At 43.8% G+C, this 26,370-nt stretch overlaps 1 protein-coding gene across 4 annotated transcripts in view; it reads right to left on the bottom strand.

Moving 5' to 3' along the window:
• ankfn1 (ankyrin repeat and fibronectin type III domain containing 1) overlaps positions 1-26,370 on the bottom strand; it is an 80,126-nt gene that overhangs the window by 20,732 nt on the left and 33,024 nt on the right. Inside the window, exons 1-7 of one of the 4 annotated variants that reach the window (XM_033326812.1) lie at positions 19,019-19,203; positions 18,296-18,421; positions 13,801-13,999; positions 9,106-9,316; positions 3,820-4,014; positions 2,124-2,237; positions 1,101-1,198 (exon numbers count right to left, since the gene is read on the bottom strand). In XM_033326812.1, coding sequence (XP_033182703.1) covers positions 1,101-1,198; positions 2,124-2,237; positions 3,820-4,014; positions 9,106-9,316; positions 13,801-13,980 — 798 coding nt within the window. In that variant the 5' untranslated portion in view covers positions 13,981-13,999; positions 18,296-18,421; positions 19,019-19,203. Of the gene's footprint in view, positions 1-1,100; positions 1,199-2,123; positions 2,238-3,819; positions 4,015-9,105; positions 9,317-13,800; positions 14,000-18,295; positions 18,422-19,018; positions 19,204-26,370 lie in introns of those variants that run through there. The other 3 variants (XM_026350882.2, XM_026350883.2, XM_026350884.2) reach the window with 3 other exon arrangements.

The following is a 26,370-nucleotide window of genomic DNA, read 5'->3' as shown; positions in this document are numbered from 1 at the left end:
ATGTGCTGCTTAAAATTACTGGAACAGTTACGTAAAAGGTGCAGGTCTGTAAGAAGCAGTCAATAAATCATCTCAATTTGAGAATCTGATGTTTGAAAAGACTTATTTTATTCTGCTGTGGAAGGGTATCTGTGAAAAGATGTTAGGGAGGAATCTACAGGCACTTTGAAAAGACAGACTTTACAAATCACGACAGCCTTTAGTCATTTTTGAATTTCAGTCTGTGGTCATGGTCGCATTGTGAAACGACAGACCCCTGGAAACACAGATGCAAAACACCCAGTGTGAAAGAGTCTGGACGGTGTGCCGTCACTTTCTGACTCTTTGTAACTAAATGATGTGTCTTTGTGGCCAGTTTCTGCCTCTTTGTCTCTTTGTAGTTCGTTTACAGCAGCTTTCCACAGCAGCACTATTTAAATCACACCCAGCCTCAACACAGCAGATACGGTATGTAAATCAGTGCAGGTCCACACCAGCACTGGAGATGTGGATTCTCAGGTCCAGTTTCCGGCTGGGCTCATTTTCCACCCACAGTGTGTCCTGCCCTTTCTACTCCACCAACATGTTCTCCTCTAAATGTTTTCAGGGCTGTAGAGAACTCTCTGAACGTCGGCTGCTGCTCTAAATGGCAAACAGCAGATGCAGCACCGTCGGTGTGTTTATGTGACAGACAGTGGTGCATAGAATGCATAATGAACGACGGCCTCCGCTAAACTGCACACTCTTCAAATGTCACTGATGCCACTCAACAAACACACAACAGCAAAGTTATATTATACTAACAAAACATGCATGAGTGGAACGTGGCAGTATTTTGACAGAGGCAGCAGAAAGCAGCTGTCACAGGAAAAGTCAGTTCTAAATCATCCTGTCTCACTGGGACCATTTTAGAGGATCAGGCTGCACGACTGTTGGCGAGTTATGTCTAGTTTGGACATTTTCGTACACACAAACCTTTAGTGAATCAGGTCCCTGCTGTGTAATAGCCACCTTTAACCTTTATTTCTTCCTTTATGTGAAAGTGAAACAGCTGAGTCATCAGCATATTAAAGCACATTTTCAGTACAAGGAGTTCCTAAATGGAGTCATGCTGCGATTACCGTGGTCAGGCCGCTGATGGTGCACTTCAGGGTCTGCAGATCATCCAACACCATCTCTCCAGCAAGCAGTGAGAAATCCTTCAAGCAGCTCCACTCCACTACAGACACACACACACACACACACACACACACACACACACGAACACACACACACACACACACACACACACACACACACACACACACACACACACACACACACACACACACACACAGGTTAAGTGCCCATCAGGTGTCAACAGTAAACAGCAACAGTCTGATTACAAATCAATAGTTCCTCCTGAGACGAGGACCATTAACCTTAAACTCATCTTAAACTCATCTCGTGGCCTCGAGGTGTCTCTGGTTTCTTCTTCAATCTTTTCTCTCTGTTAAGTGTGTAGAAAACAGACTTGTAGACAAAGCAACGTGGCTCATACATTCCTGTGACCTACTATCCTCAACCCCTCATCTGTTGACCAATGAAAGCAGAGACTCGGCCTTTAGAATAATAATAGTCAAAACCTGGTCCGAACTCACTGAGCTCAGAACTAAACGGTGAGACCTCATCAGGTTCGAAGTCCTCAAATGTTAATAAAGTCTAAACCCAACTAACCAGTAAACCAGGTTATAATGAGAGCACACATATAGGGACACAGTTGAGGCCTGATCTGGGACCCGAGTTGCAAACAGTGTTCAGAGTGTCCTACACAGTCTAATCAGGACGGTCACAGTTCTACATCTTCCAAACATCACTTCAGGTTTTCAGTTTTTCCATCACCTGATTCGAAGTCTAAGAACGGAGCCTGACGACCACATTTAGGATCAACTATGATTACGATGACACACAGTGGTCAGGTAGATCAGGTAGGCCAGTGCAGTTGATCAGCTCCACCTCACTGCACTCATTTGATGCTTCACAAGCTAAACGGTGTGTTTCAGTGTAATGCTGTGTCTAAAGACAAAATAAAGCTCTACTCTGGTGCATTACAGATGCCACAGTCACTGGACCACAGGATTCTCTGTAGGCATGTGTGATTTTACCTCTGTATTTGGTCACCACGGTGGAGTTGAGACACTGCGGCTCCTGGAAAGTGACGGTCAGTGTGGTGCTACTGCTCACGCTCAGACGGACCATCGACGGGGCCTCTGGGCGACCTGTGCAGGGAAGCAGAGACGTGTTAACAAGCATGACGAAGTGAACGTTATAAATGAACAGAATGGAGACATGTCTGGTAAATCACAGTGGAAACGTCGAGTTTGTGTAGGAAGCGTCTCAGTATCAGTTCCCAGTTCTCTTCTTCCTCTGCTGCTTTTTTTATTTCCAAACTAAATTCTGTAATGTGCCTGAAAATGTCAAACACATTACTCCCTGAGCAGTCACCAAGTTGAAGGCCTTCCTGCAGCGCTGCTGGCTTTTATCATTTGTTGATGCAGCTGCACATCTCAGGTTATTACTTTCAATGACTTTAAGCTTCACATAAGAAACCTCTCGCTGTCTCTTTGCCTTGAGGAGCCACTGAATGAAAATCACTGCTGGGAGAGAACGGAAAGAAATCTGTTTAGGGAAGTCACACAGAGGAAAAGAACTGAATCATATCATGGACTTTTATCCTCAAGTGGTGAAATGAAACTGCTCAATCTACGCTTTATTTCCTCAACTCATCCACATCCTCCTCTCTCTCTGTGTGTAGCTGATTTTTGACTCTTTGCTCTTTACTTCCTTCTTGTTAGGTCGAAACGTTTCACTACTCATCAAGTAGCATCTTCACTCTGTTTTTGTAAAGGGCGGTGGCTTCTGATCATATTATTCTAATGAAGCTCTGTTTCCTTCACTGCAGTAATATCTAGCCACAGACATTATACATCTCTATCCACGTCAGAATATTGAGATGAAAATGATAGTGAACTGAAATGAAAATACTTCTGTGAGTCTAACAAAGGGAAGCAGCAGGTTTCTATCAGCTGTAATGATGACAGGCAGCAGGAAGCTCAGATTCTCAGGTTACTAATGTGAGAGTCCCGCTGTGCAACAGAACTGAACAGAACAAATATAATAATCTTATTTTGTAGTGGTTTCTCCTCTTTGAAACACCTGTAGTCCTAAAATAACGTGTTTTATGACTGATTAGATTTGACTTAGTTTGTATTACTGACAAACTCAATCAGGTGAGTGTGATCAGGATCCTGAACGTGAAGCAACAAGCTTCCACTAAAACAACATCACATTAAGCTGTGATGTCTCCAGACATCGATCTGTGGCGTGATGAGGTCACCTTAGATTCTTCTTCTTTGTCTTCTGTGAGGTGTTACCTGTCAACAAATTCACCTGAGTGACACCTGAAAACATGAAGTTCTGTCTCTAGGCTCCTGTAGAAACATGTCGTCCTCTGTGATGAGGGACCTGATCTAAACCTGATTATCAATACTAGTTTCCACTTCACTTCAAAGGTCACTGTGACTCACACACTCTGTCTTCAAACCGTCCACACCTGCCTCTTCCGACACCTATTACTCACCTAACAAGTTCTGGTTCTGACCCGTAAGAACACCGCTCATCATTCTCTCTCTCTGCTTGTTTTTAACTATCTCACAATCTTGTCCTTCTTCTTCTGTGGTATAATTTTTGTTGCGTCTGATGAATTTACACATGTAAGCTGATCCAGGAAAGTTTGCAGAATCCATTTTGGACCACGTGAACAGGCTCGGGCAGACACACGGTGTAACCATGGAGACTCACGTGCGTGCTGGAAGCCCGTCCTCATGCGTTTATATAACTTGCTCCTCCACTCCCAGGCTCTCAGCTGTTTGTCCTTGTGACAGGCCTCCAGAGAGAGGCCGTCTCTTTGGGCCTGAGTCGCCAGGTCTGCCGCCCGCCGCTCCGCCTCCACCACCAGAGAGCTCAGGTGGGCCTCCCGACTCTCCACACTCATAACTGCAACACAGACACAAACAGGACTTAACCAAAGCATCCAGGTCTTACCAGTTCCCCTTAATCCAGTAGCTCCAGAGATCATTTCCACTAACTAAACTCACTAACTCACTAACCGTTTTCTCTGCTACCTGTTTGTCAGGACATCTACTCCCCCCTCCATTCCAGAAGGAGCTGTTGATGGACTTGAGGTTGTTTGGTAACTAAGGTGATAAAGGAAATGAAGCAAACTGTGATAGTTGAGAGCAGTAGTTGGATTCAGTATTACAGATCTAGATCAGTTCCATTGCATTACATTACATGATAAAGATCAGAGACGGCTTTTCCTGTACATGAGAGGCTCGTTGTTTCTGAGAAAGTTAAAAAACCAAGATGGCAAAATGCCGTCTGTCTAAAAAGATTTACAGAGGATCATGTGATCATCTTATCAGGGATGTGAGATACTGAGCCTTTCGTGGGCTGGATGTAGAATTGTCTCTTGTTAATGAAAGAAAGAGTTTGTGGAGGAGTCAGAGCTGCAGGTCCAGCTCTATCAAGGCTGGCAGGGGCCAAGGCCGAGTCATCTTTTATGTCAGACACAAAGACAGTGCAGCATCGGTGTGAGCCGGAAAACTAACAATTCAAGGCCAAAAAGATGGAAAATGTCTCTGAGCATGTAACCATAAAAGGAGTCCAGGGAGAGAACAGAGGCTGTTTCAAAAAGAAACTGTCCCTGGAACAACATACAGTGGATTAGACTCCACTGGACGAAGACACCGTGTGGGCAGAGGGAAAGCTGTAAACACCAAAAACTAAACTTGCTTCACAAATAAAATCCAAACTATCTGACTGAAAGAGGCCGTGTGACATGTTTGGCTTCCTACAGTGTTTGATTACAGCGCGTGTCTGCACTTAATACATGTGGTGATGCCAAAACTGCAAATACTGAGACTCTGAGGCTCTTCAACAAAATCCTCTGACACGACGAGCAGCGTGAAACAGACAGGCCATCATTCCACTGATTGACCCTGACGTTTAAATAATTAACGAAGCCTCTCACTGTGCCTCTAAATTTAGGGATGAACATATCGATCCTGCTGCTGTGTGACGCCAAGAGAAACTTGAGTCAAAGTTAAAATGTAGAAAATGTCCCAAACAGGCCGGTTCCTCTGATCTAGTGCACCGTCTTCTTAAGAACGGGTCTGAAACACAGAATGTGTTATCTAAAACTAAATGATGGAAAAGTGAAGCGTGGCAGCAAAGGTATGAAGTCTGATTAAAACACAGCTCTGTGTGTGTCCTCCACATTTGTCACGGTTAGACTTTCAGTCTGCTGCCAGCTCACCCAAACACCGCTGCTTTACTGCATGCTCGCTCGGCCGCTCGCTCGCTCTCTCCCTGGTCCAGTTCTTAGTCATGGACCGTGACAGCAGCACAAACAAACAGCAGCACACAAGAAGTCAGTGTGTGTGCGGCTGCAGAATGGCTCTGAATCCGACCCGCTCTCTAAAACTCTGGATGTTTCGAGACTTCTGCTGCTGCAGATGAAAACGAGGCCGCGTGACGGAGAATCAAAAAAGCTGCATCACGCAGATGAGGCGGCACAGACCAGACGAATGACTTGAGACGTTCACCGTGCAGCTGGAACACACACATGCAGCACTTAACTAACCCTAACACTGCTGGGAAATGAAGGAATTTATCAACATGATATTTCACAGATTTGTATTCAAAGTTAATATAACTCATACGTGCCGGCTCTCTTTAAGTTAGACGTGTGGAGGGTGAACGTGATTTGGGATGATTTCACCTGTTCAGGTGCAGTAGATGAAGATGAACGTAAACTGTCTGATGTTAATTACTGTGCTGTTCCTGATAAAAACAAAACACAGGAACTGTTGTCTCCTGGGTGTTTAGTGCTGATGATCCCTGCTGATAATAACCCAATTAATTAGTGGGTATAATTACCTGCTGTGTCTGAGAATGTGCTTCGTGTTTGAGATAATGAACATGTTGTTGATCTGGTTGATTGAAGTGATGCTGCTGGATCCACGGTGGGAATCCAACTGTTGCTTTATGTTTTTTGATCCACTACTGATGTAAAAAAGCTGCTGCTGAGATTGTTTGATACACACAGAGTTAAATATTTGCAGGGTAACGAAGTCGTTATGATGTGAAGACATAGGTAAAATCTGGAGTAATTAACATCCACACTTTCAACTGTGACCACGTTTTTATTCTGTCTTTAGTATAAAGGTTTCTACACAGGGGGAGGACGGTGGAGGTCACTTAGAGCTGGCCTACTCGGCACAGGTCAGAGGTCAGAGCTTGAGTATGAAATGACTGAACGTTATAGAGCTCAGTTAAAGGACACTGTTGGTATTTTTAACCTGCTGTATTTTCCCCTAAAATGGGTAAAAGTGACTCTATAGCTTATATTAAAGTTGATATAGTTAATTTAATATCCAAAATGTTTGATCTCCAGTTGAACCTGAAATAAAACTGTGTCATTTGGTTTGGTAAAGATGGAGGCGTCAGACCTGGTGGTGGAAACGACAGACATCGTGTTTCCTGCTCCATCTCTGTCGCAGCACAGCTAGCTGCTAACAGCTGCTAATTGAAGAGGCTGTAAATTAACAGGCTGCTGCGTCTGAGGAGGAGTCACCTCACACAGAAACACCTTGTCTGGCTGAACGGACGGGACAGAGCTAAAAATAGACCGGCCCCCTCAGGGGCCCCGAGGGGCCTCATAAATTAACAGACAAGCAACGTAGGTGAGCTCAGGGAGCCACATTAACACACACCGAGACAGAAAACTGAAACACAAAGTCATCAGACACACATTTACTCAGCAGCAGTACACAGAGCATCTACAGACAGTAGAGAGAGAAAATACTTCAACTTCTTTACATCTAACGCTCACATAAGTCTGAGGCTGCTGGATTATAAAGAATCACCAGCTGCATTTCACCAGATTGGAAAAGTCTGAATTAAAACATTAACATGTGGACATGAAGACAGTTTTAATTCAGGAAGAATATAAAGAAGGGAAGAAACAAGCACCAGACTCAGAATGACTAATTAACTGTTACCCCTGTCACCTGTCTTTCTACCTTTAACTGTGTGATTACTCAACTTTTTATTGTTCGTTTTTATCCCGTTTTTCACTGTAAAGCTGCTTTTAATATTTTTATATTCTATTTCTGTGCTCTGAGTACTTTTACACTGTTGTACTTCTACTCTTGCTCCAGTCTGTGGTTCAGAGCGGCCTCCAGCACACATCGCTGCACACACACTCGCACACACACTCGTATGGAAAGTGACCAGAGTACATGGAGTGAGCTCATGGAGCCACATTAACACACACAGAGCGACACGGGGCTGTCGGGCCCTGGCTGACTGATTTACTTGGCACTTGAGGAATGACATAAACAGAGAGCAGCAGGCCCCAGGAGGGAAAACAGCAGCAATGTTTACTCTGTGTTTGTTTACAAGGATGGGATTGTACCGCCGCCCAGAGTCCAGGTTGCTGTTTGGAGAGCTCTCGCCACCGCGGCCCCGTGGCCCCGCAGCACAATAAATCACTTAGCTGTAATTGCCCCGGCGTTACATGCATCATTGGAAAAGTTAAACCATTAAACGACAAACCTTGTTAAAGCTGTGCAGTGGGGAGTCACGCAGCAGGCCAGTGCCCCCCCACTCCACGCACACAAACACATCCAGACTGCAGAGGCTAATGGCGGCTTCAGCACTAAGGTAAGAACCACCTGTCTTTGGAGGGTTTATGGAGGACAGCGGGGGAACTGATGGAGGGAAAAAAACCATACGTGTGGAGGAGGGGAGGGGGATAGCGGACTCATTCAGGTCCAGGTAGAGGACACCCAGACTGGGCAGCAGACACAAACACAGGCCCTGTCTGATCCACAGCATCACTCACACACAGTGCACTGTACAGATCCACAATACAGCCCTTCATGAAGGTTCGGTTTCAGGTCTTCACACTAAATGTGAGATAAAACAAACTGAGCAAACACAAATACGTTTTTTAAATGACCATTGTATTTATGGAGGGCAGCAGGAAGGACCCAGGTCCAAACTGGTCAGCTGGGCCTCTTTCTGTGTGGAGTTTCTCCCCCACCTGTGGCTTCTCTCTGCATCATAATCCAGTTATTCTTACGATCAGACAGATCAGCTGACGGTCCATCACACCGTCTCCTCCGTGCTGCACCGTACGTCTCATGATCTTTAAGTGGAGTTCTGGGTTTGAGTTCTGTCAGATGTTTCAGAGCCTCTGTCTTCAGTCCAGAGAACATCCTCCCAAAAGGTCTGAGGTTCCCCAGTAGGTCTTGTCATTTCAAATGTATATTTATTAATAAATGTGAAGCGTTTGCTCGTGTTGTCTTTGTTTTGTTAAGAAATGAGTTTGAAAAGCTGATAAAGTTCTTGTATTTTCAGGAAGTGACACAGACTGGACCCTCTCTGAAAGAACTAAACTGTCATTTGAAAGACAAATTTCAAAAGAATCGTCGTTATCTTCAGCAAATTCACGTTTAATGATTTGAATCGTCGTTCAAATGAATAAGAGCATTCTCCCATGTGTTCATGGACACGGTGGCTGAAAACCTTCCATGTAATTATTAAATTATTCCTTTCCTCCTCCTCCTCTTCTTTCTTTATCGTTTCATGACCCTCACATTTATCTTGCAGCCTCTTTAACGAGCCAAACTACTGGATGGTGTTAATTAATTAGAACCATTTGATCTTTTTACACAGTTTCTAAAAATGATCCATTTAATTTCATTCTTCAAATTTCTTGTTTTGTTCAACAGTTAAAAAACATCTACAAAGAAGAATCGTACCACCTCAACACCAGCGTTACCATGACAACGCCGTCACCTGAAAAGAGCAACAGAAACCAGCTGAGACTGGAGTCTTTCCAGTCAGCTGTACTGGAACTGTGCTCCTAACTGGAGGCTCTAAGGATTCACATGAGAACTGTGGTGCGTTGTTTTAAATAAGGACTCTTCACTCCAGCAGCCTCATTGAGCCACATTAACCTTCCTTCATCTCTCTGAGACGGACCCGACCCCCCGGTCGATGCTGTGGTGAACTCACAGTGTGGACTCTCCTTGGCTCCGGCCTTCAGCAGCAGTTTGGCGATGGGCGTGTTGTTGGTCATGATGGCGATGTCGAGCGGCGTCAGGCCCTGGCTGTTTGGAGTGTTCAGGTCCAGCTCCTCGGCCGAGAACTGGTACAGAAGAATCTGCACCGTGTCCAGGTCCTGCTGCTCCACCGCCTCGAAGATACAGTCACTGCCCTGCATGGTCTGGAACAGAAACCAGAGCTCACATTTAGTACTGCCTGCACTCAGGTGATCTCCATCTACCTGTCTGACAGGTGAGGGTTCACAGAGTTACCTTAAAAGAGTAAACGCTTGTTCCCAGTTTTCTATTTTTAAGACTTTGTAAAGACAATTTTTCTATAAATGAGAAAGAGAACTCTTTTTATATCCACTGTACAAATGAACCCATCCATAATAATGAACAAGGACAAAAAGCACGTTTCACTTACTTTTACAGATACAGTACACACAACACACCTATTCCAACTTCTTTTCATTTTCTGATGTATGTCAGATTAATGTCCTGATCAACTGTGAATTTAGCAAAAAATAAACTGCGATTAAATCCATCTGCTGAACGTGAGCTGTCGATCTGTACCAGTGTTGTGTTGTTGGGTCCACTTGTGCAAGATCATGTGGTAACCATGGCAACATGCATGTACATCAGGACACGAGAGCAGGATTTTCCCTAATGTGAAAAATACGCTAAGTCAAACAGACATGTGCTGTGAATGTTTTCAGTGCGGATACAAAGAGAAACACAGTGATCGCTCAGTAACGATCCTTCAGCTAAAGATGCCTCTTTTCATGCAGGTCCTTTAATACTGCGTTCTTTAATACTGGGTCCTTTAATACTGCGTTCTTTAATACTGGGTCTAATACTGGGTCCTTTAATACTGCGTTCTTTAATACTGGGTCCTTTAATACTGCGTTCTTTAATACTGGGTCCTTTAATACTGCGTTCTTTAATACTGGGTTCTTTAATACTGGGTCCTTTAATACTGCGTTCTTTAATACTGCGTTCTTTAATACTGGGTCCTTTAATACTGGGTCCTTTAATACTGCGTTCTTTAATACTGGGTCCTTTAATACTGCGTTCTTTAATACTGGGTCCTTTAATACTGGGTCCTTTAATACTGGGTCCTTTAATACTGCGTTCTTTAATACTGGGTCCTTTAATACTGGGTCCTTTAATACTGGGTTCTTTAATACTGCGTTTTTAATACTGGGTCCTTTAATACTGGGTCCTTTAATACTGCGTTTTTAATACTGCGTTCTTTAATACTGGGTCCTTTAATACTGGGTCCTTTAATACTGGGTCCTTTAATACTGCGTTTAATACTGCGTTCTTTAATACTGGGTCCTTTAATACTGCGTTCTACTGGGTCCTTTAATACTGCGTTCTTTAATACTGGGTCCTTCAATACTGGGTTCTTTAATACTGGGTCCTTTAATACTGGGTCCTTTAATACTGCGTTCTTTAATACTGCGTTCTTTAATACTGGGTCCTTTAATACTGCGTTCTTTAATACTGCGTTCTTTAATACTGGGTCCTTTAATACTGCGGTCTTAATACTGGGTCCTTTAATACTGGGTTCTTTAATACTGCGTTCTTTAATACCGGGTCCTTTAATACTGCGTCCTTTAATACTGGGTCCTTTAATACTGTGTTTTTTAATACTGGGTCCTTTAATACTGCGTCCTTTAATACTGGGTCCTTCAATTCCCGAGTCCTTTAATACTGTGTTCTTTAATACTGCGTCCTTTAATACTGGGTCCTTTAATACTGGGTCCTTTAATACCGGGTCCTTTAATACTGCGTTCTTAATACTGGGTCCTTTAATACTGGGTTCTTTAATACTGCGTTCTTTAATACCGGGTCCTTTAATACTGCGTCCTTTAATACTGGGTCCTTTAATACTGTGTTTTTTAATACTGGGTCCTTTAATACTGCGTCCTTTAATACTGGGTCCTTCAATTCCCGAGTCCTTTAATACTGTGTTTTTTTAATACTGCGTCCTTTAATACTGGGTCCTTTAATACTGGGTCCTTTAATACTGGGTCCTTTAATACTGGGTCCTTTAATACTGCGTCCTTTAATACTGGGTCCTTCAATACCGGGTCCTTTAATACTGCGTCCTTTAATACTGCGTTCTTTAATACTGGGTCCTTTAATACTGGGTCCTTTAATACTGGGTTCTTTAATACTGGGTCCTTTAATACTGCGTTCTTTAATACTGGGTCCTTTAATACTGTGTCCTTTAATACTGGGTCCTTTAATATTGGGTTCTTTAATACTGGGTTCTTTAATATCGGGTCCCTTAATACCGGGTCCTTACTGGGTTACCAATACCACCTAATACTGGGTCCTTTAATACTGGGTTCTTTAATACTGGGTTCTTTAATACTGGACCTTTTAATACAGGGTTCTTTAATACTGGGTCCTTCAATACTGGACCTTTTAATACAGGGTTCTGTCCACCTTCCATCGTTACTGACACTAAAATAACAGCTGCAGCGCACTTTACTGTTCGTGAAATACTTGGTCCACATGCTGAAGGTCCTGGAGTAAAAACATTTTGAACAGCTGATGGGATCTGTAGCTGGAGATGTTTGTCATTTTTAAGCGGTGGATGAACAGAACATTTCTACTCTCTACATGTCTGAATCTTAAAACAAGCCAATTAGACAAGTTCTGACATACTGTGGATCTCAGAGAATAATAAGCGTCACTGTCTTTTCTGCTGCAGCATTATTTGACTTACGATGGATGAAAACACAAGAATTCTTCATGATGATGATACGAAGTCACACTGAGTAAAAATCAATGGGCCCTTCGTGGTCGAAGCTGCGACCGCAGATTTAATCAAATATCCATCCACACAGACGTGAGGATAAAGATGCAGTGAGCACAAAGTGTGGCGTAAAGCTGCACAACAACAATCAATTTCTCTGCTTGACAGGAGAAATAACCATCAGTCACGACAGAGAGACGGTTTATCTGTCTCTGCAGGCGACAGAGCAAAGGAAATATGAAAAACATTTTAATGTGTCCTCATTTTGGAGCTCCATACTGACTCGAAGAACTACCAGGAATACAAGCTAATCACTAAAATGTGCTTTCTACTATTTATTTAATGAAAAACAGAATTAATAATGTGTGACACAGGCATCAACTGATGGAACCTTCCACAGACTCTCAGACCTCGAGGTCAAGTACGAGAGTCAAAGATGATATTTAGGATCTTTTAAGTATTTATGAAGGAGTGAGATACTCTATCAGCTCCTGCATAACCTTCAACTCTGTCCAATTACTTACATTGTGTAATGACCCTGAACGCCTCACATGTCAGAGAGGTTGATATGAGTTTTCTAAATCAAATCTGTAGTTATTGTATAAACGGTATTTACAGGAGAAACAGCAGCACTTCCCTGATGTTCTGCTTAAACCACCATTTTAGAGAGAGAGTCTGAAACGTAGAGACAACAAATCTGAGCTGCTGATTTTTCACTACAATCAAGATGAGTTATAAATTATTGAATAAATGAATAATAACTAACTATTAACTAATAATAGTAACTTTCCTTATCGAGTTTCAGGACTTCTGATCATGTTTTACATCACATGTCTGCAGAAATAAAATGACCTGAGTTGGTTGAAGATGTCTCTTCCTCTGCCCTCTGCATAATGCCCCCCCACCCCTACACCTAGTCCTCCTCATCACACTCGTGCTGCACACGCTGCAGGAGAGGCGCTACTGCTGCAGCACTACCCATAGTATGTTCGCTCTGATTTCAGATCCTCTGTACAGCTACCTGTAGAGCCCTGTTCTCTGAGCCCTTTGTTCTCCCCCCGTCTGTCTTCCTCCCACTCCAGCTCTCTCTTATACGTCCGTCCTCACCCTCCTCTTCCCTCGTCTGCCTCTTTCTTTCATGTCTGCTGTTGTGACTGGTCTGTAAATGTCAGCAGGCTGGCACACAGAGTTCTGAGAATCTGCGCCACACACACACAGTATGACCTGTAACACCCATCGCACATGATGAATCTCAGTGACCAAATGTTTCACAGGGCAGCAGGCAGGACGTGATGATGGCAGCAGACAGAGAAGAGACTGAGACATGGTGATAAGAGCAGGAATGAAACCAAATGCTGCCTAATGACACTGTCCATCAACTGCCAAGTGTCTTTGAGCAAAGCACTTAACCCTCCTCTTAACATCTCCCAATAATTTGTCAGCTGTAAGTGATCAGGTCAGAATCTGCTGCTCAGAAACAGAAGGAGCAGCTGGGAGCTGATAGATGGGCAGAGTCTGGTTTTATGATGTAACCATGAAAATCTGAAACAGCTTGAGGCATCAGTTCGCAGATTGAATAAAAGATGTGACAAATGAAGGAACACAGAGTTCAGGCTCTGGAGACGTCGCTGTTAACAGAATTAGTGAAGCACCAAATGAGATCGTTATTGATCCTCCAGCGTCCCCCTCAACATCTGCACCTGACAACAGGCGGCTGCTCTTTTCTGCCTTTTACGTAAAAAAAACACACAGACATGTTGACTGACACACCTGTAGCGTCTGATCTTCAGACTCCTTCTGGTTCTTGGACAATAAATCAAAAACAAAACGAACGGAGGTCAGAGCAACAACTCTAAGGAAACAGGATGATCTCATCTCCCTCTGCACACTCACCGAGGTTTTGCGCAGTCGGTCCGTCTTCCCAAAGAAGTAGGCATCTTCGAAGGAGGAGGTGCTGCCTCTCAGCTTCTCCGACAGGTTACGGTAAAGGCGCTTGGCAGCGCTGGGGGAGGCAGGCCCACCGGGGCACTTCCTGGTCTGGGACAACTGCAGGTTCTGCATCTGCTGGGTCATAACACCCGGGAGGTGTCTGCTGATGAAGAGGAAGAGGGAATGAAAAGTAAAACCACTGTTACTTCCTGTGATGGACACAACTGACTGTAACATGTTGCGTGGATCAGTCGGAGCAGAAAGAAGATAAAGAGAAGTCAGAGAGACAGACACGAGAACCCATCACAGAATGTGTTAAATGATCCTGACGAGAACAAGCTGACAAGAGCAGAATGATGTAAATACAGTTGTTCCTTGGTGCCACTACATGTTGGAGAGTAACACTGTGAATGACAGGGTGGCTTCTCTGCAGAAGATCTTTTCCATCTTCTGTTACAAAGAGCTCATGAAGAAATAAACACGTTTTGTACAGTAACATTAATATTACTGTGAGACCACAACATCAACCACTGTTTTAGAGTTAATGAACTGCTAAAATACTGCAGTGAACAAATGCACTAACATGTCAGTAGAGCAGTAGGATAGAGACCACCGTCCACACACAGGGCTTAGAAACAAAATCTAAAATCAGTCGGAGACTCTTTTTAACACCTACAGTCATGAAACAGATAAATGGACAGTTGGACTTTATTCTCTCTGATAAATGATAAATCAACAACCTTATTAAAGCTTTGAATGTGGAGAAAATCAGGAAAACAGTCACTGACTTTCTGACTTGTTTCTCTGCTGCAGCTTTTAGCCCTCAAACTGTCACAAGAGATTGCTTCAGATTTTCATCCAGCACCGAAATGACCTCCTGCCTCACACTCTGACAAATACAACATGTCACGGACATGACAAGTCTGTCAGAAAGGGGCGTCAGTGGGAGTTCTGATGAAGGAAAGCAGCAGACTGATAGATGATAGAAGGAGCTCCATCCTCTGTGGTTTGAAGAAAGCAGTGAGCTGTTGGAACCTGGAGTCACAACGAGTGCTGATGTTCCTGAATTCATCAGGGACCAGTAACTGTAACAGCACTACCGGTACTTTATACTTGTATATTAACTAACTATTCCTTATAGTTGTTTTCTTATTGCTTATAGTTTTAGGTTTTGTTGCAGCACTATATGAAGCACTTTAAATTACCTTTGTGTTTGAAAGGTGCTGTGTTGTGTAAATAGAGCTGCATTACCTTAAAGTACTTTTTGCTCGGAGTACAAAGAGTTATTGCACACACGTCTTTGTACACGTCTCCATCACACACTCATTATCCTAAATCCCCGCGAAACAGCTCTTGAGGTGAAAAACACTTTGCAAACAGCACTGGGGCTGCAGCTGTAGCAGGAAACACACCTGCAGCGTCTCATCATTAGCAGAAGTCAAATGGAAATTGCTGCTTCACCTGATTGTTCTGCACTCAGCCGAACAATCAGCCACACGCCGCTGATGATTGGCTCTGTCCCTCTGCATCGTGTTAATGTTATTTCACAGCCATCACATAAAAGTTCAAAAGCTCTTTATCAAATCTAAAAGCAGCATGGATCCAAAATGATAGTGGTTCTTATTTAGCTTTTATTGGAAGTGAGTACAAATTTACATAAAACTGATCAGACTGTGATAAAATCTGCAGTAATTCTAAAACAAAAAACAGAAAGTGAGTTAACTAGAAATCCTTCAAACAGAGAGAGGAAGGAGAAGAAAGGGGAAAGCTGAAGACTCGCACACTCCTGCCCAATAACAACTCATCCCAAACAGGTGAACCACCATAAATCTGTACGACACCGCTGCACCGTGCTCTACGCCTCACCTCATTAGTCGTCAGCTGACAACAGCAAACTCAATCCATCAAGCTGCACCTGCAGACAAAGGTGGGTGGTGCATGAACGCCAGCAGCAGCGCTCTGACAGGACCGGTCCAGGATCGATAAACACAAAGGTTTACGTGTAAAAGCTATGTTTGTCACTCTTTTACATACTGTATGTGTTTCAAGCTTCAGATTTTCCTCAGTGTGAAGATAAATGTGCAGATCAACTCTTAGTGAAGTGTTATTGACACGTTAGTCTGTTACTGTGTGTGTGTGTTCGGACGTTTGAGCTGCAGTTACGTGCTAAACACTAAAAACTGGACTAAGCTCCGGTGGGACATCCAGGTGGATGGTGCTCTGCACAGATCAGTTTTAATAATCAAAACGTGCATGATGTGCTGCTTTATGAACTCAGCCCAGTATTCAACCTTCACATTAGACGAACTCAGTGCACAATTGGAAGCTGGACTGACGCACCATAAATTACCCACAAATCCATACTCACCACAGCCGACTGAAGCATCGACGTAGAGCTGCAGAGTTTCAAAACTGTGACACTTAAATTAACCCCGACCTTAAGGCTGAAAGGCAACACAGCCAATTAAGCTTCATCTACAGCTGTGTGTGTGTGTGTGTGTGTGTGTGCGCTCACAACTGGGTCAGTTGGACGTAATTGCTTTCAGCAAAACAATTGATTCAAATATCAATCCTTCAACCTGATGGTCCAGCCCTCCCACCGCTCCACCTCACATTCACTGAGCAGAGACAGAACAAGAGGCTTCAGAAGATAAAAAGGAACAAAGTGCTGTTACGAACGCTGCAGACGTCACAGCTCCGTCTGACAGGCAGCAGATAAACTGAGTGTGTGAGAATGAGCGAACAGGACTCCCTAAGACATTCACACGTCTTAATTGAAGAAAACAAACTGAATGTTTCTACAGGAATGTCTGAAAAGCCTTTATCAGCTAACGAGCACAAACCATAAACATCCTGCACTTATTTCAACCCATTAATGTGAGCAATGATTGGTTTTTCTGCTATTTAAGAAGAATTGAAGAACATTTAAATGATGTGTCTGTATCTTCTGCTGCCTCACTGACACAAGACATAGTCGAGATTAACGTGAAAGAAATTTGTCAAAAACCTTTTTCCCACAGACAAAATGGAAATAAACTAAACAGCTGATCATAAACTACTGTAAATCTCTGCAGTGTCTATTCTGAGATGTTTCCTGTGCCTGTTATTGGTAACGATCATAAAACCATTAGAAGAACTTTCAAATGTGTCTTCATACAGATGGAGGTCATGCTAAGAACTTTACAGACACAGACGGACTTTAAAATCACGGTGCATGTGTGTGTGCGCTCTGCAGTGCAGCTACAGGTAGAGGACACCATGTACAATAAAAACCAAAACTACCAGACACAGCCCTCGCATGTGGTTTGGAATGCAGCGCCCCCCTCAGACATACCCACAGACGTACACCTTCCTGAACACCATCAGTCACTTACCAATAACCTGAAGATCACTCCTAGTTTGCATGTAAAGAATAAACCACCACAGCATCTGTCTCACTTTTCACAACAACAGCATTAACATGTGGGAGCTCAATGAGCTCAATTATAAAATAATAAATAACAGAGACAAGATCTTTGAACCAAACTGATGTTTCGATCATGAAGTTCGGTGTATTCTGTTGGTTTATGGAGAAATCTGCAGCATACGTCATTTAATCATGAAAAGACTTGGTTAAAATAACACCTTCAGATCGTTTACATCAGTAATACTACTAATACTACAGTGTACAAGTACTCTCCCCTTAGAATTAAGATAAAATACAGCAGTATAAGTTAAACTTGAATATTTTATGCTGTAGCAGGAATGTATGAGGCAGGACAAATTACAAACACTCAAGTAAAGACTTCAAACTACTGGACAGTACTTAAGTAAATGTCTTCTCCCTGTTGTGTCTCTGCCTGTCGTGCTGCAGCGTGATTGGCCGCTGTTACACAACACAACACAACACCACATGCTGTTTATCTACAGCATCCTGCCACCTCAGACACTGACTGCACACACACAATCAGCAGCTGAGCGACGTAAACACACACACACACAAAATAACTAATACACGGCGGCGTCATTGTTTATGATAGAAAATACTCGCCTCTGATTGGCTGCCAGCCATATCCTGTACGTGGACACCTGAGGAACACTTCAGGTGAGCGGTTTAGATGCTGCTTTAAACCAGGGCTGCAGGTAACCATGGCAACAGCCCTTATGCTCCAGGCTCTGTTAGCCGTTAACGGACTAGTGAAACTAACCAACGTACGGTTTCTACCAGCTGTTTCTGAGCTGTTGTAGTTGACGTTTCTCCAGCAGGCATCACGGACCATTGACCTCTGCTCAGTGAAGGTGTTGATCTAACACTTAACATCTGTCTGGCTCACGTTTCACCTCTTTACACAGATTAAAACTGATCTGAAATAATGTGATGAAGCTGCTTAAGCGTCTTTTCTGGACGTTAACATCAAATCTGAGACTTTTTGCCCTGTTGAGCAGCAAAAGCTAAGAACACAGGTACGTGTGTCCTCACCTGTCCAGGCTGAGTGAGGATCGGGGGACTCCCGTGTAAAACAGGGGCTTCAGGTCTCTGATCAGAGCATCTCCTGCTGGCCTCTGGTTCCACCTCTGGGCCAAGCGTGAGATCCTACTGTCTGACCTGACACACACACACAAAAAGAGGGAGACATAAAAACAAGAGGACAATAAATCCACGGCTGGAAAGACTCATGTCAGCATCCACAGAGACGCAGAAGAAATCCTCGACAGACATCTGCAGCTGAACTCTGGGTCCAGAGGCTGAAATCACATTTTCTTCTTTAACGTTTCTCCAGCTGAATTTCATTTACCCTCCGTCACCAGAATTTGATTCTGTTCTACTTTTTTATTGAAGCATTCGATAGTTTGATCAACGTCTTCTGCATATTGAGGATTTTTCATCTCCTTTTCCAAGAACAGCAGCAGGGACAGACGCTGCAGTCTGACTTCCCGCCGGACCGCAGTAAAAATTCAGCAAAGAAAAGATGAGAATGTGGCTCCCAGTTGTCCCAGTGCACCTGAACTGGTGAACAATCCTGCACCAGAACCCAAATAAAGACACATTCTGCTTTACAAAGAGCAGATCAGACCGGACACCTGTCAGATCAAAACTGAAGCACGAAAGTTGCCTCAAAGCTGTCGAAGTAAAAAAAACCTTAGAATAACTAAAATCCTGATTTCTGCAGATTAAACCGAGCCGGAGCCGAGTGATACTCACTAGAAACCCTGGGTGGGAGCTGAGGATCCTCCAGAGGAAGTACAACAGGCTGTTCAGCAGCAGATCTATCCCAGCGTCAGAGCCTCCTCTGCTGGGTTAAATCTCTCTGACTGATGCCTTCTGGCTGCCTCTGGCTCTGCGGAGCTCTGGATCATCTCCGGGGGAGAGCAGAGACTCCAGCAGCCCCCAGATGTGATGCTCAGTCCAGGGTGTGTGATGAGTGAGTGTGTGTCTCTACCTGCTCCCTACTCCGGAGCTCTGGCTCTGGCTGACTGTGCTGAACACCTGTTCACCGGCGAACGCATCGCGACGCGTTGTCGTGCACACACACACACACACACACACACACACACACACACACACACACACACACACACACACACAGCAAGAAGAAGAGAGTGAATGAGTGGAGAGGGAGGGAGGGAGAGGAATAATGAGATGAGGATGTTGGAGAAGAAGAGCGAATAGCAAGGCATGGTGTGTGCATGGGGGAGGAAAGTGAGTGTAAGCGGGCACACACAGTGAAATGAGACACACACACACACACACACACACAGTCAGTATAGTGACAGTGTAAAGCCTGATGGAGGAGGGGCAGCAGCAGCTTCAGGCTCTGAAAAGGCTGAGAACAAAAGGGGGGAGTGAGGGGAGGTGACAGTGTGAGGAGGTGAGAGACGCAGAACAGGAGATTAAATTTACTGATGCTGAAGAGGAGACAGAGTCACTGCAGCAGAAGAAGGAGAAATCAGAAGAAAGATAAAAATAAAATGTAATAAAAGCAAAGACATGTGAGTCTGCAGATGATCTGCAGCAGGTCCTGCTGAAAAATCCCAGGACTGTTTGAGTCACGCTTTGCTCTCACGGAGCTAAAACGGCATTTAATGATTTTCACTTTAACCTGCAGGTTTTTCCTCAGTTGATGAACGGTTTGATCCGCTTCCAGGAGCAGAGACGTTCACTTTAAAACTGATAGAACAGAGAAAATCAGCTCGTGGAGAAAAAGGATTTAAACCAAAAACTGATTCTCAAAAGCGTTTTTTCTTTTCAGGTTTGAATGCGACATCCTGCACATAAAGTGTGAAGTAAAGACACTGTGGTGAAGTTCGGTTTGTCAGAGGCCAGTTCTCTACATCCAAATTTCCTGCTGGATGGTGGGAGCTTAAAGAAAAACACAAATTAGACCAAGATCTCCAAACCGGTACAAATAAAACCCAAACTGCAGCATGACTAGCGGAGCTCTGGGCAAAGTCAGCGGCTGATCTGCCTGACAACTAGTGTTGGAACAGATAAACATCAGTATCAAAGTCAGAAACCAGCAGCTGTGACACCTGCTCAGAACCAAACTGAAGATGCTGCACATGTGCAGACGCTGGGCTCTGACAGCTGATGAAACTGAAGCAGTGATCTTTACCTGGATGTTCATGTGTGTAGGTTTCATTTCTCTTCTTTGGATTCATCAACACATTAACTCAGGTAGGAAAGAGCAGAGAGTGTTTTTGTGAGGACTGACTTCATTTTTGAGGCGTTTCAGTTAAAGTAAAAGGGACGAAACCTGTTTTAAAACCTTTTGTTCTTATCAGCAGAAGCAGCTGCTTCACGTGCAGCACGCAGGACGTGTGTGAAGCAGATTGTCGGCTCACACGGTCACTGTAATAAAGGCTGTGTAAACAGCAGAGGAAGGACGAACATGACAGGGTCTGCAGCAGCTCTGAGCTGCTTTTCAAAGAAAGCTGAGAGGAACAGCATCGTTTCTCTGTGGTCATAAACTAAATGTTGAGCTGAAGATGGAGCAACATCTGAACCGTTCATCACAACACATCCAACAGGTGTTACGATATTTCTGTCTCAGTCTGAAGACCCGGTGCTGGTTATAGGGTCTATCAGAGCTCTGTAAGGTCAGTTCAGCTGCTCGACACGTGACCAGAGCAGCCGAACAATCTACAGAGAGGAACCCATGAGCTGATTTTACAGCACCTGAACCATTCAGCTCATCCTGATTCAGGATCAAGTTCAGCTTCATAAAAAACATCTGGGGTTCATTTCAGTTTGGAAATGTACTATATGACATAGTGCCTTTATTTTACCTGTGTCCAGTAAGTCACACTACATTCCCACAACTCTTTACCATAATGTGTAATAAAAAAGAATCTGAACCATTTTACATGATTCTATGAAGAAAAACAGACCAGACCAGGTCTGTGTCAACCTGTAATTAACACTTGAATATGTCCAGTAATCACCAACAGGAGCACGTTCAGGGGCTGAATTATCCTAATCTTCTGTTTCTGGTAAATGAATCTGAATATTCTGAATATGATCATACTGACCTGGTGATTTTACAGTAGGTTGTACAACATGGATGTTTTGGGACATAAATCACCCATTAAAGAGACCAGCTGACCTGTTAGCTAAAGGAAAGTAAAATCTACTCTTCACCAATTCATCTGTTTTAGATTCAGAAATCAAACACATTGTATGAAGAGAGTTTTACAGTGACACCATGGAAATCCAGGTCTCTTCTTCCGTGGACTCACAGCTGCTGATTCTCACTGCTCTGCTGTTTATTTCCAGCTACAAATAAAGAGGAAGCCTCACTGTGTTCGTGAGCACGATGAGGCTGCAGCGTGTGGAGCAGAGAACTGTGCAGTCAAATTAAAACACAAGTGCGAGGAGAAATAACTTGAACACGCTAACATGAGATATGTCAGTGACACTGAGGCTTTAGAGCTTCAGTGTTTTTCTCAGAGACTCGGTCACGTGTCAAAGGTCAAATGATTTGAACCTGTGGCACTGGAAGAACGCAGCGTGTGGATTCCCCGGTCTCTCTGAGCGACTGTATGTTTCCACCTGTTCAGCTTCATCTTTACAGCTCTGCTCCGACTGTGGAAAACTACCCACACTCAGTAAAGGAGCAGTTCACCACAGAACAAACAGAAGTTCAACTAACAACCAGTGACTGTGCTCTGTTCAAAGTGAGCTCAAACACTGGTAATTAAAATCTGAATGTGAAATAAAAATCAGTTTTCACTCATTAGCTGAGTCCTGACCTGACTGTTGAACACAAACGCTGACTCATCGGAGGCTCCACACACTTTTCATTTTGTGATTACTCAGCGTGTTAGTGTTTTATGAGGCTAAATGAGAGGTAGTAGTTTTATTTCACACGTGATATCGATTAATTATATTCTCCTGTAATAAATGTTCAGGTGATTATTGCACTAAGAGAACGAGACCTGAGCTCACACAGTTACTGAGTATAGTCTATGAAATACTTCTATTGTCTGTTCCAAAGCTGCACTCGCCTTCCAAACACTTCCTGTGAGACTGTATTCAGTCCACATGTGTTTGTAAAACACTGAAGAATCTGTGGTGACCCAGGGTCAATGGAAGTGCCTCTGGGTCAAATGATTGTGCTGCTGTTAATAAGGATCAACAGCCTGAACCAGAAGAGCTAAATGAAGAAGCTGCAGCACTCGGTTAACGTTTGTTTAATGTTTGTTCTCTTCAGATACGACAGAAAGAACAGTGACTGGTGCCGACTGCGAATTCAACCACAGTCTGAAATGCTTCACAGCACATGGCCTGAAACAGACTTCTGGACTCTAGTAGACACACATGCTCACATTTCTTATACAGTCCTCATATGTTACGTGCTGAGAGTATGACTTGGTACATTCAGCCCAATGTAACTGTACCCGTGCAAACCTCAGTCTTCGGCTCTTCGTCTGAACATGGTTCAATATGTTTCTCTCTGGTTTTTGGTGCAGCTCTGTGGTGGCTGCTGCACCAAACACACAGCAGCTCTAAGTTAAAGAATGAACACAGAATATTAAAACGATGTTTCCATCATTTCAGTGGGTGTAATTTCTGGAACATTTCTAGATTATCTGTGTGGAAGCGGCGCTGTGTCAGGAGCTCCAGCTGCACTGAGCCTGCAGCAGCCACCCGCTGCACCACCCTGCATGAAAGAACAGCAACAAACAATGCGGGTTTGACACCACAAACAACTCCAAACAATTAGCGTGCCAGCATCCCAGCAGCCTCTGCTGAGGAGAGGAGCTGAGGCGGAAACAGAGACGGCAGCTTTGATTGGCTCAGAGCTGCCTCAGGATCGCACTGTTTCCATGGATCCCATCGAACACCAACAGGTGAAGAAGAAGAAGGGGGGGCAGGGAGAGAGCGAGGACTGAATGGAAGAATGAATTTCCTGATTTGAATATTTCAGTGTAAGTCTGATGGAGAAATGCTCAGTTTAACTGTAACAATGGCTGAATGTGTGTAAATTCACTGGGAGGCTCCTGTCGGACTCGCTTCAGCTGAACGGACACCATCTCTCAAAGTCAGTGAGGGTTTCTTTAATAAGTCTGGAAAGGAAATAAATCAGCCCGAGGTTAAATTCACAGACAAATGTTAACGCTCGTCCTGTTCAGGGTAATAAATGAACCACTTATAGCTCCACTAGAAAATAAAACCTGCTTAATGAAGCAGGAAAAACAAGATTTTTCTCATGTCAAATCAGTCTAAACTGATTAAGGTGAAGCTGATAAAAACAAGACTAAAGTCTCACTGGAACTGGATTTGGGTCTGTATCACAGACACAACCAGCTCCTGTTCTTCTGTGACCCGGCTGCTTCTCCTGTCGTTTTCACTTCCTTCTGCTGTATTCTGACTTCATGTGAAAACAGATGATGTTAAAACTGCTTTCGAACAGACGGAAACACCAACACCAACTATAGAACCTCGAGGTTCATAATACAGACGCGACTTTGAAATTCATTTCTGAGAAATCAGGATTTGTCAGTTTGGTACTACAGTACCCATGAGCCTCAGCTGAGGAGGTCGAACAGAGAAATGAATCCAGCGTTTTCATGGTGTCGTCCTCTGTTCACTAAATCAATACTCTCTTGTTTTGGACTGAAGCAGGTCGTCAACCCGTTTCGTGGTGTTTGTTTTCAGGTGGTTAGTGAACGTGAACGGTTTCAAACCAACAAACTGGTCCACTAAAGACATCTTTCACTTAATGATCTGGATTGTGTTTGTCTTGTTTTGGTCCACACCTGAGAGTTATTACCTTTGTTCACGACAGACAAAACAAATCGCACCCAGAGGCAAAATGAACTCGAGTTCGATTTAAGCGGGCTGGTAGGTGACTGTAAAAAGCTCCTCGTGTGATTTCACGTTGTTCTAAATCAGTAAAAGTGCGATATGTATATAAAGAAACTGTGGAACAGAAAGAAAAGTTACTTCAAAGCGTAATTTTAGTATCTCAGAGTGTTCAGAGAAGAAGATGATGTGGAGGTGTGAACACTGACTCTTCACTGCAGCTCGCTTACAGAGAACAGGATGTTCCACATGTTATAAGAGGTGAGTTCTGGTTTCACTCAGCAGAGGGGAGGAGTAGGGGGTGGGGGGGTAATGATGGGACGTGACTAATTACTGACTGATGTTTGTGTGACTGCACTGAAGATAATTTAATTGTGTTGTGATCAGAAGACCTGAGATCCGTGCTGACACTGTACTTTTGTTAATGAACTGTGTTCACCTGCAGCAGGTGGGTGGAAACACTCGGCTCGGTGTCACTGATCAAACATAAGAACACTGAGTGGAAAACAAGCGTTTAGCAGCTAAAGAGCCATCAGGAGGTGGAGGAGACCAAACCCTGACTTAGATTCATATCTAACGCACAAACACCACCACAAAATCACCAGTTTATGTATTAAACACAGAGCGTGCAGACGGAAATGTGCAGAACCCACGGAGCCCTGATGTCAACAGCATGGAGACAGGATCACATGAAGACCCGGAGACCTGGAGACAGACTCAATCCACATCTGACAAACTGAGAAGTGGAGCCTATCTGCTCCCTGATCTGAGCATGTTTCACTCAATGACTCTTTGAAGAGTCGACCTGTGATTAGTGAACAGTAGAACTATTGATTCTGAGGCTGAACTTACGATACAGCACTGAAAACTAGAGACAACTGTTAATTCAGTGTAGCTGAATTCACAATGTGGACGAATAACAGAAATATAATGGTCTCCTGATTTTTTACATCGTGTTGAGGAACGTACTGAATCTTCTGGTGAAGAGAAATATTAAACACAACCGAGACGAGTGTTAATAGTCTGACAAACTAATTTCACGATGATGTACAGTCAGTGATCTCATGTAACGCTCCAACCTCGAGTCAGACATCTACAGAGAGTCTGATGGAATCATCCACACTGAAGAACGTGAGCAGCTGTCTTCATGAGAACCTGTCAAAGGTTCCGTCAGATCAAACTACAACAATACCAGAAGACGTGTGTGTTTATTACTGTTTACAGCTCTCCAGTGAGAGCCAACAGAGAACACACACAGATCACAGAGGAGGAACAAGCAGAACAAGAGTTACTGACGCTCGTAGAGACTCGTTACCGACACGATGTCAAGTCACGATTCAGCAGTAGAGCATGACCACACAGAACTTAATGTGTGTGTATCATGACAGAATTTATGAGTGCGTGGGAGTTTGTAGCAGCGTCTCAGGAGGGTGTGAGCGCAAGGAAATGACTCGAATCAATCAAGGAAATGTCGCATTAGGTGTCACACAGCGACAGTTCTCCTGTGCTCACCGACTCCCTCGGCTCTGCCGATAACAGCCCACCTCTGTGCACATCTGTTTGTTTGATGTGCAGCGGTAAACAGATGACGTACTGATAGGTGTCGGGTGAGAAGAGGGCGTGTGGAGGGCTTGTTGATTAGATCAGCTGATGTGACCTGACAAACTCATTTTAACTGTTTTATTCCTTGTTCAGGCTCAGTTGGCTCAGGCTGACCCCAGCTAGAGTCCGTGTGACTTCCCCAGGCTGCCACACAGACACTGGACGAACCAGACAGCAGTTTTCACACGTTTACCACTTTTGTTCAGGAATCACATTGATCATTTTCTACATTATTGTCTTTCTCATTCTCTCTCATGAATAAGTCGACTCCCATGTCATCCCCCGTATGCTGTGTGGGGACAGAGTCATCACACCTACAGGTAAAAAGAGTAAAAAAGCCGAGGTTCCAGGTGTGATCACCTGCTTTTCTGAGTCAGTGAGGTGAACCCGCGCTGTATTTTTGCAGTAATGATATGAGATATTTAAATAGTAGATAGTAGTAGATGTCACAGGTCACATGAGCATAAAATAAAAAGAGCCGTGCAAATAAACCTACATCTGACTATCTTCAAATACTAAACTAAACCGGTTTAAAGCTGGTTAACAGTTAAAACTCTAGGTCTCTTCAGTTTGAAACTCTGTTCAGGGGTTCAGGAGCTGTGCCGCTGCTCGTGTGTCATTAAGTCACAAGCTGAACTCTGACAGCA

This window comes from Anabas testudineus, chromosome 19, assembly GCF_900324465.2.
Source record: "Anabas testudineus chromosome 19, fAnaTes1.2, whole genome shotgun sequence".
In the NCBI taxonomy this organism is placed as follows: Eukaryota; Metazoa; Chordata; class Actinopteri; order Anabantiformes; family Anabantidae; genus Anabas; species Anabas testudineus.
The sequence above is the reverse complement of the archived record's forward strand: the minus strand, read 5'-3'. Positions and strand labels throughout refer to the sequence as shown.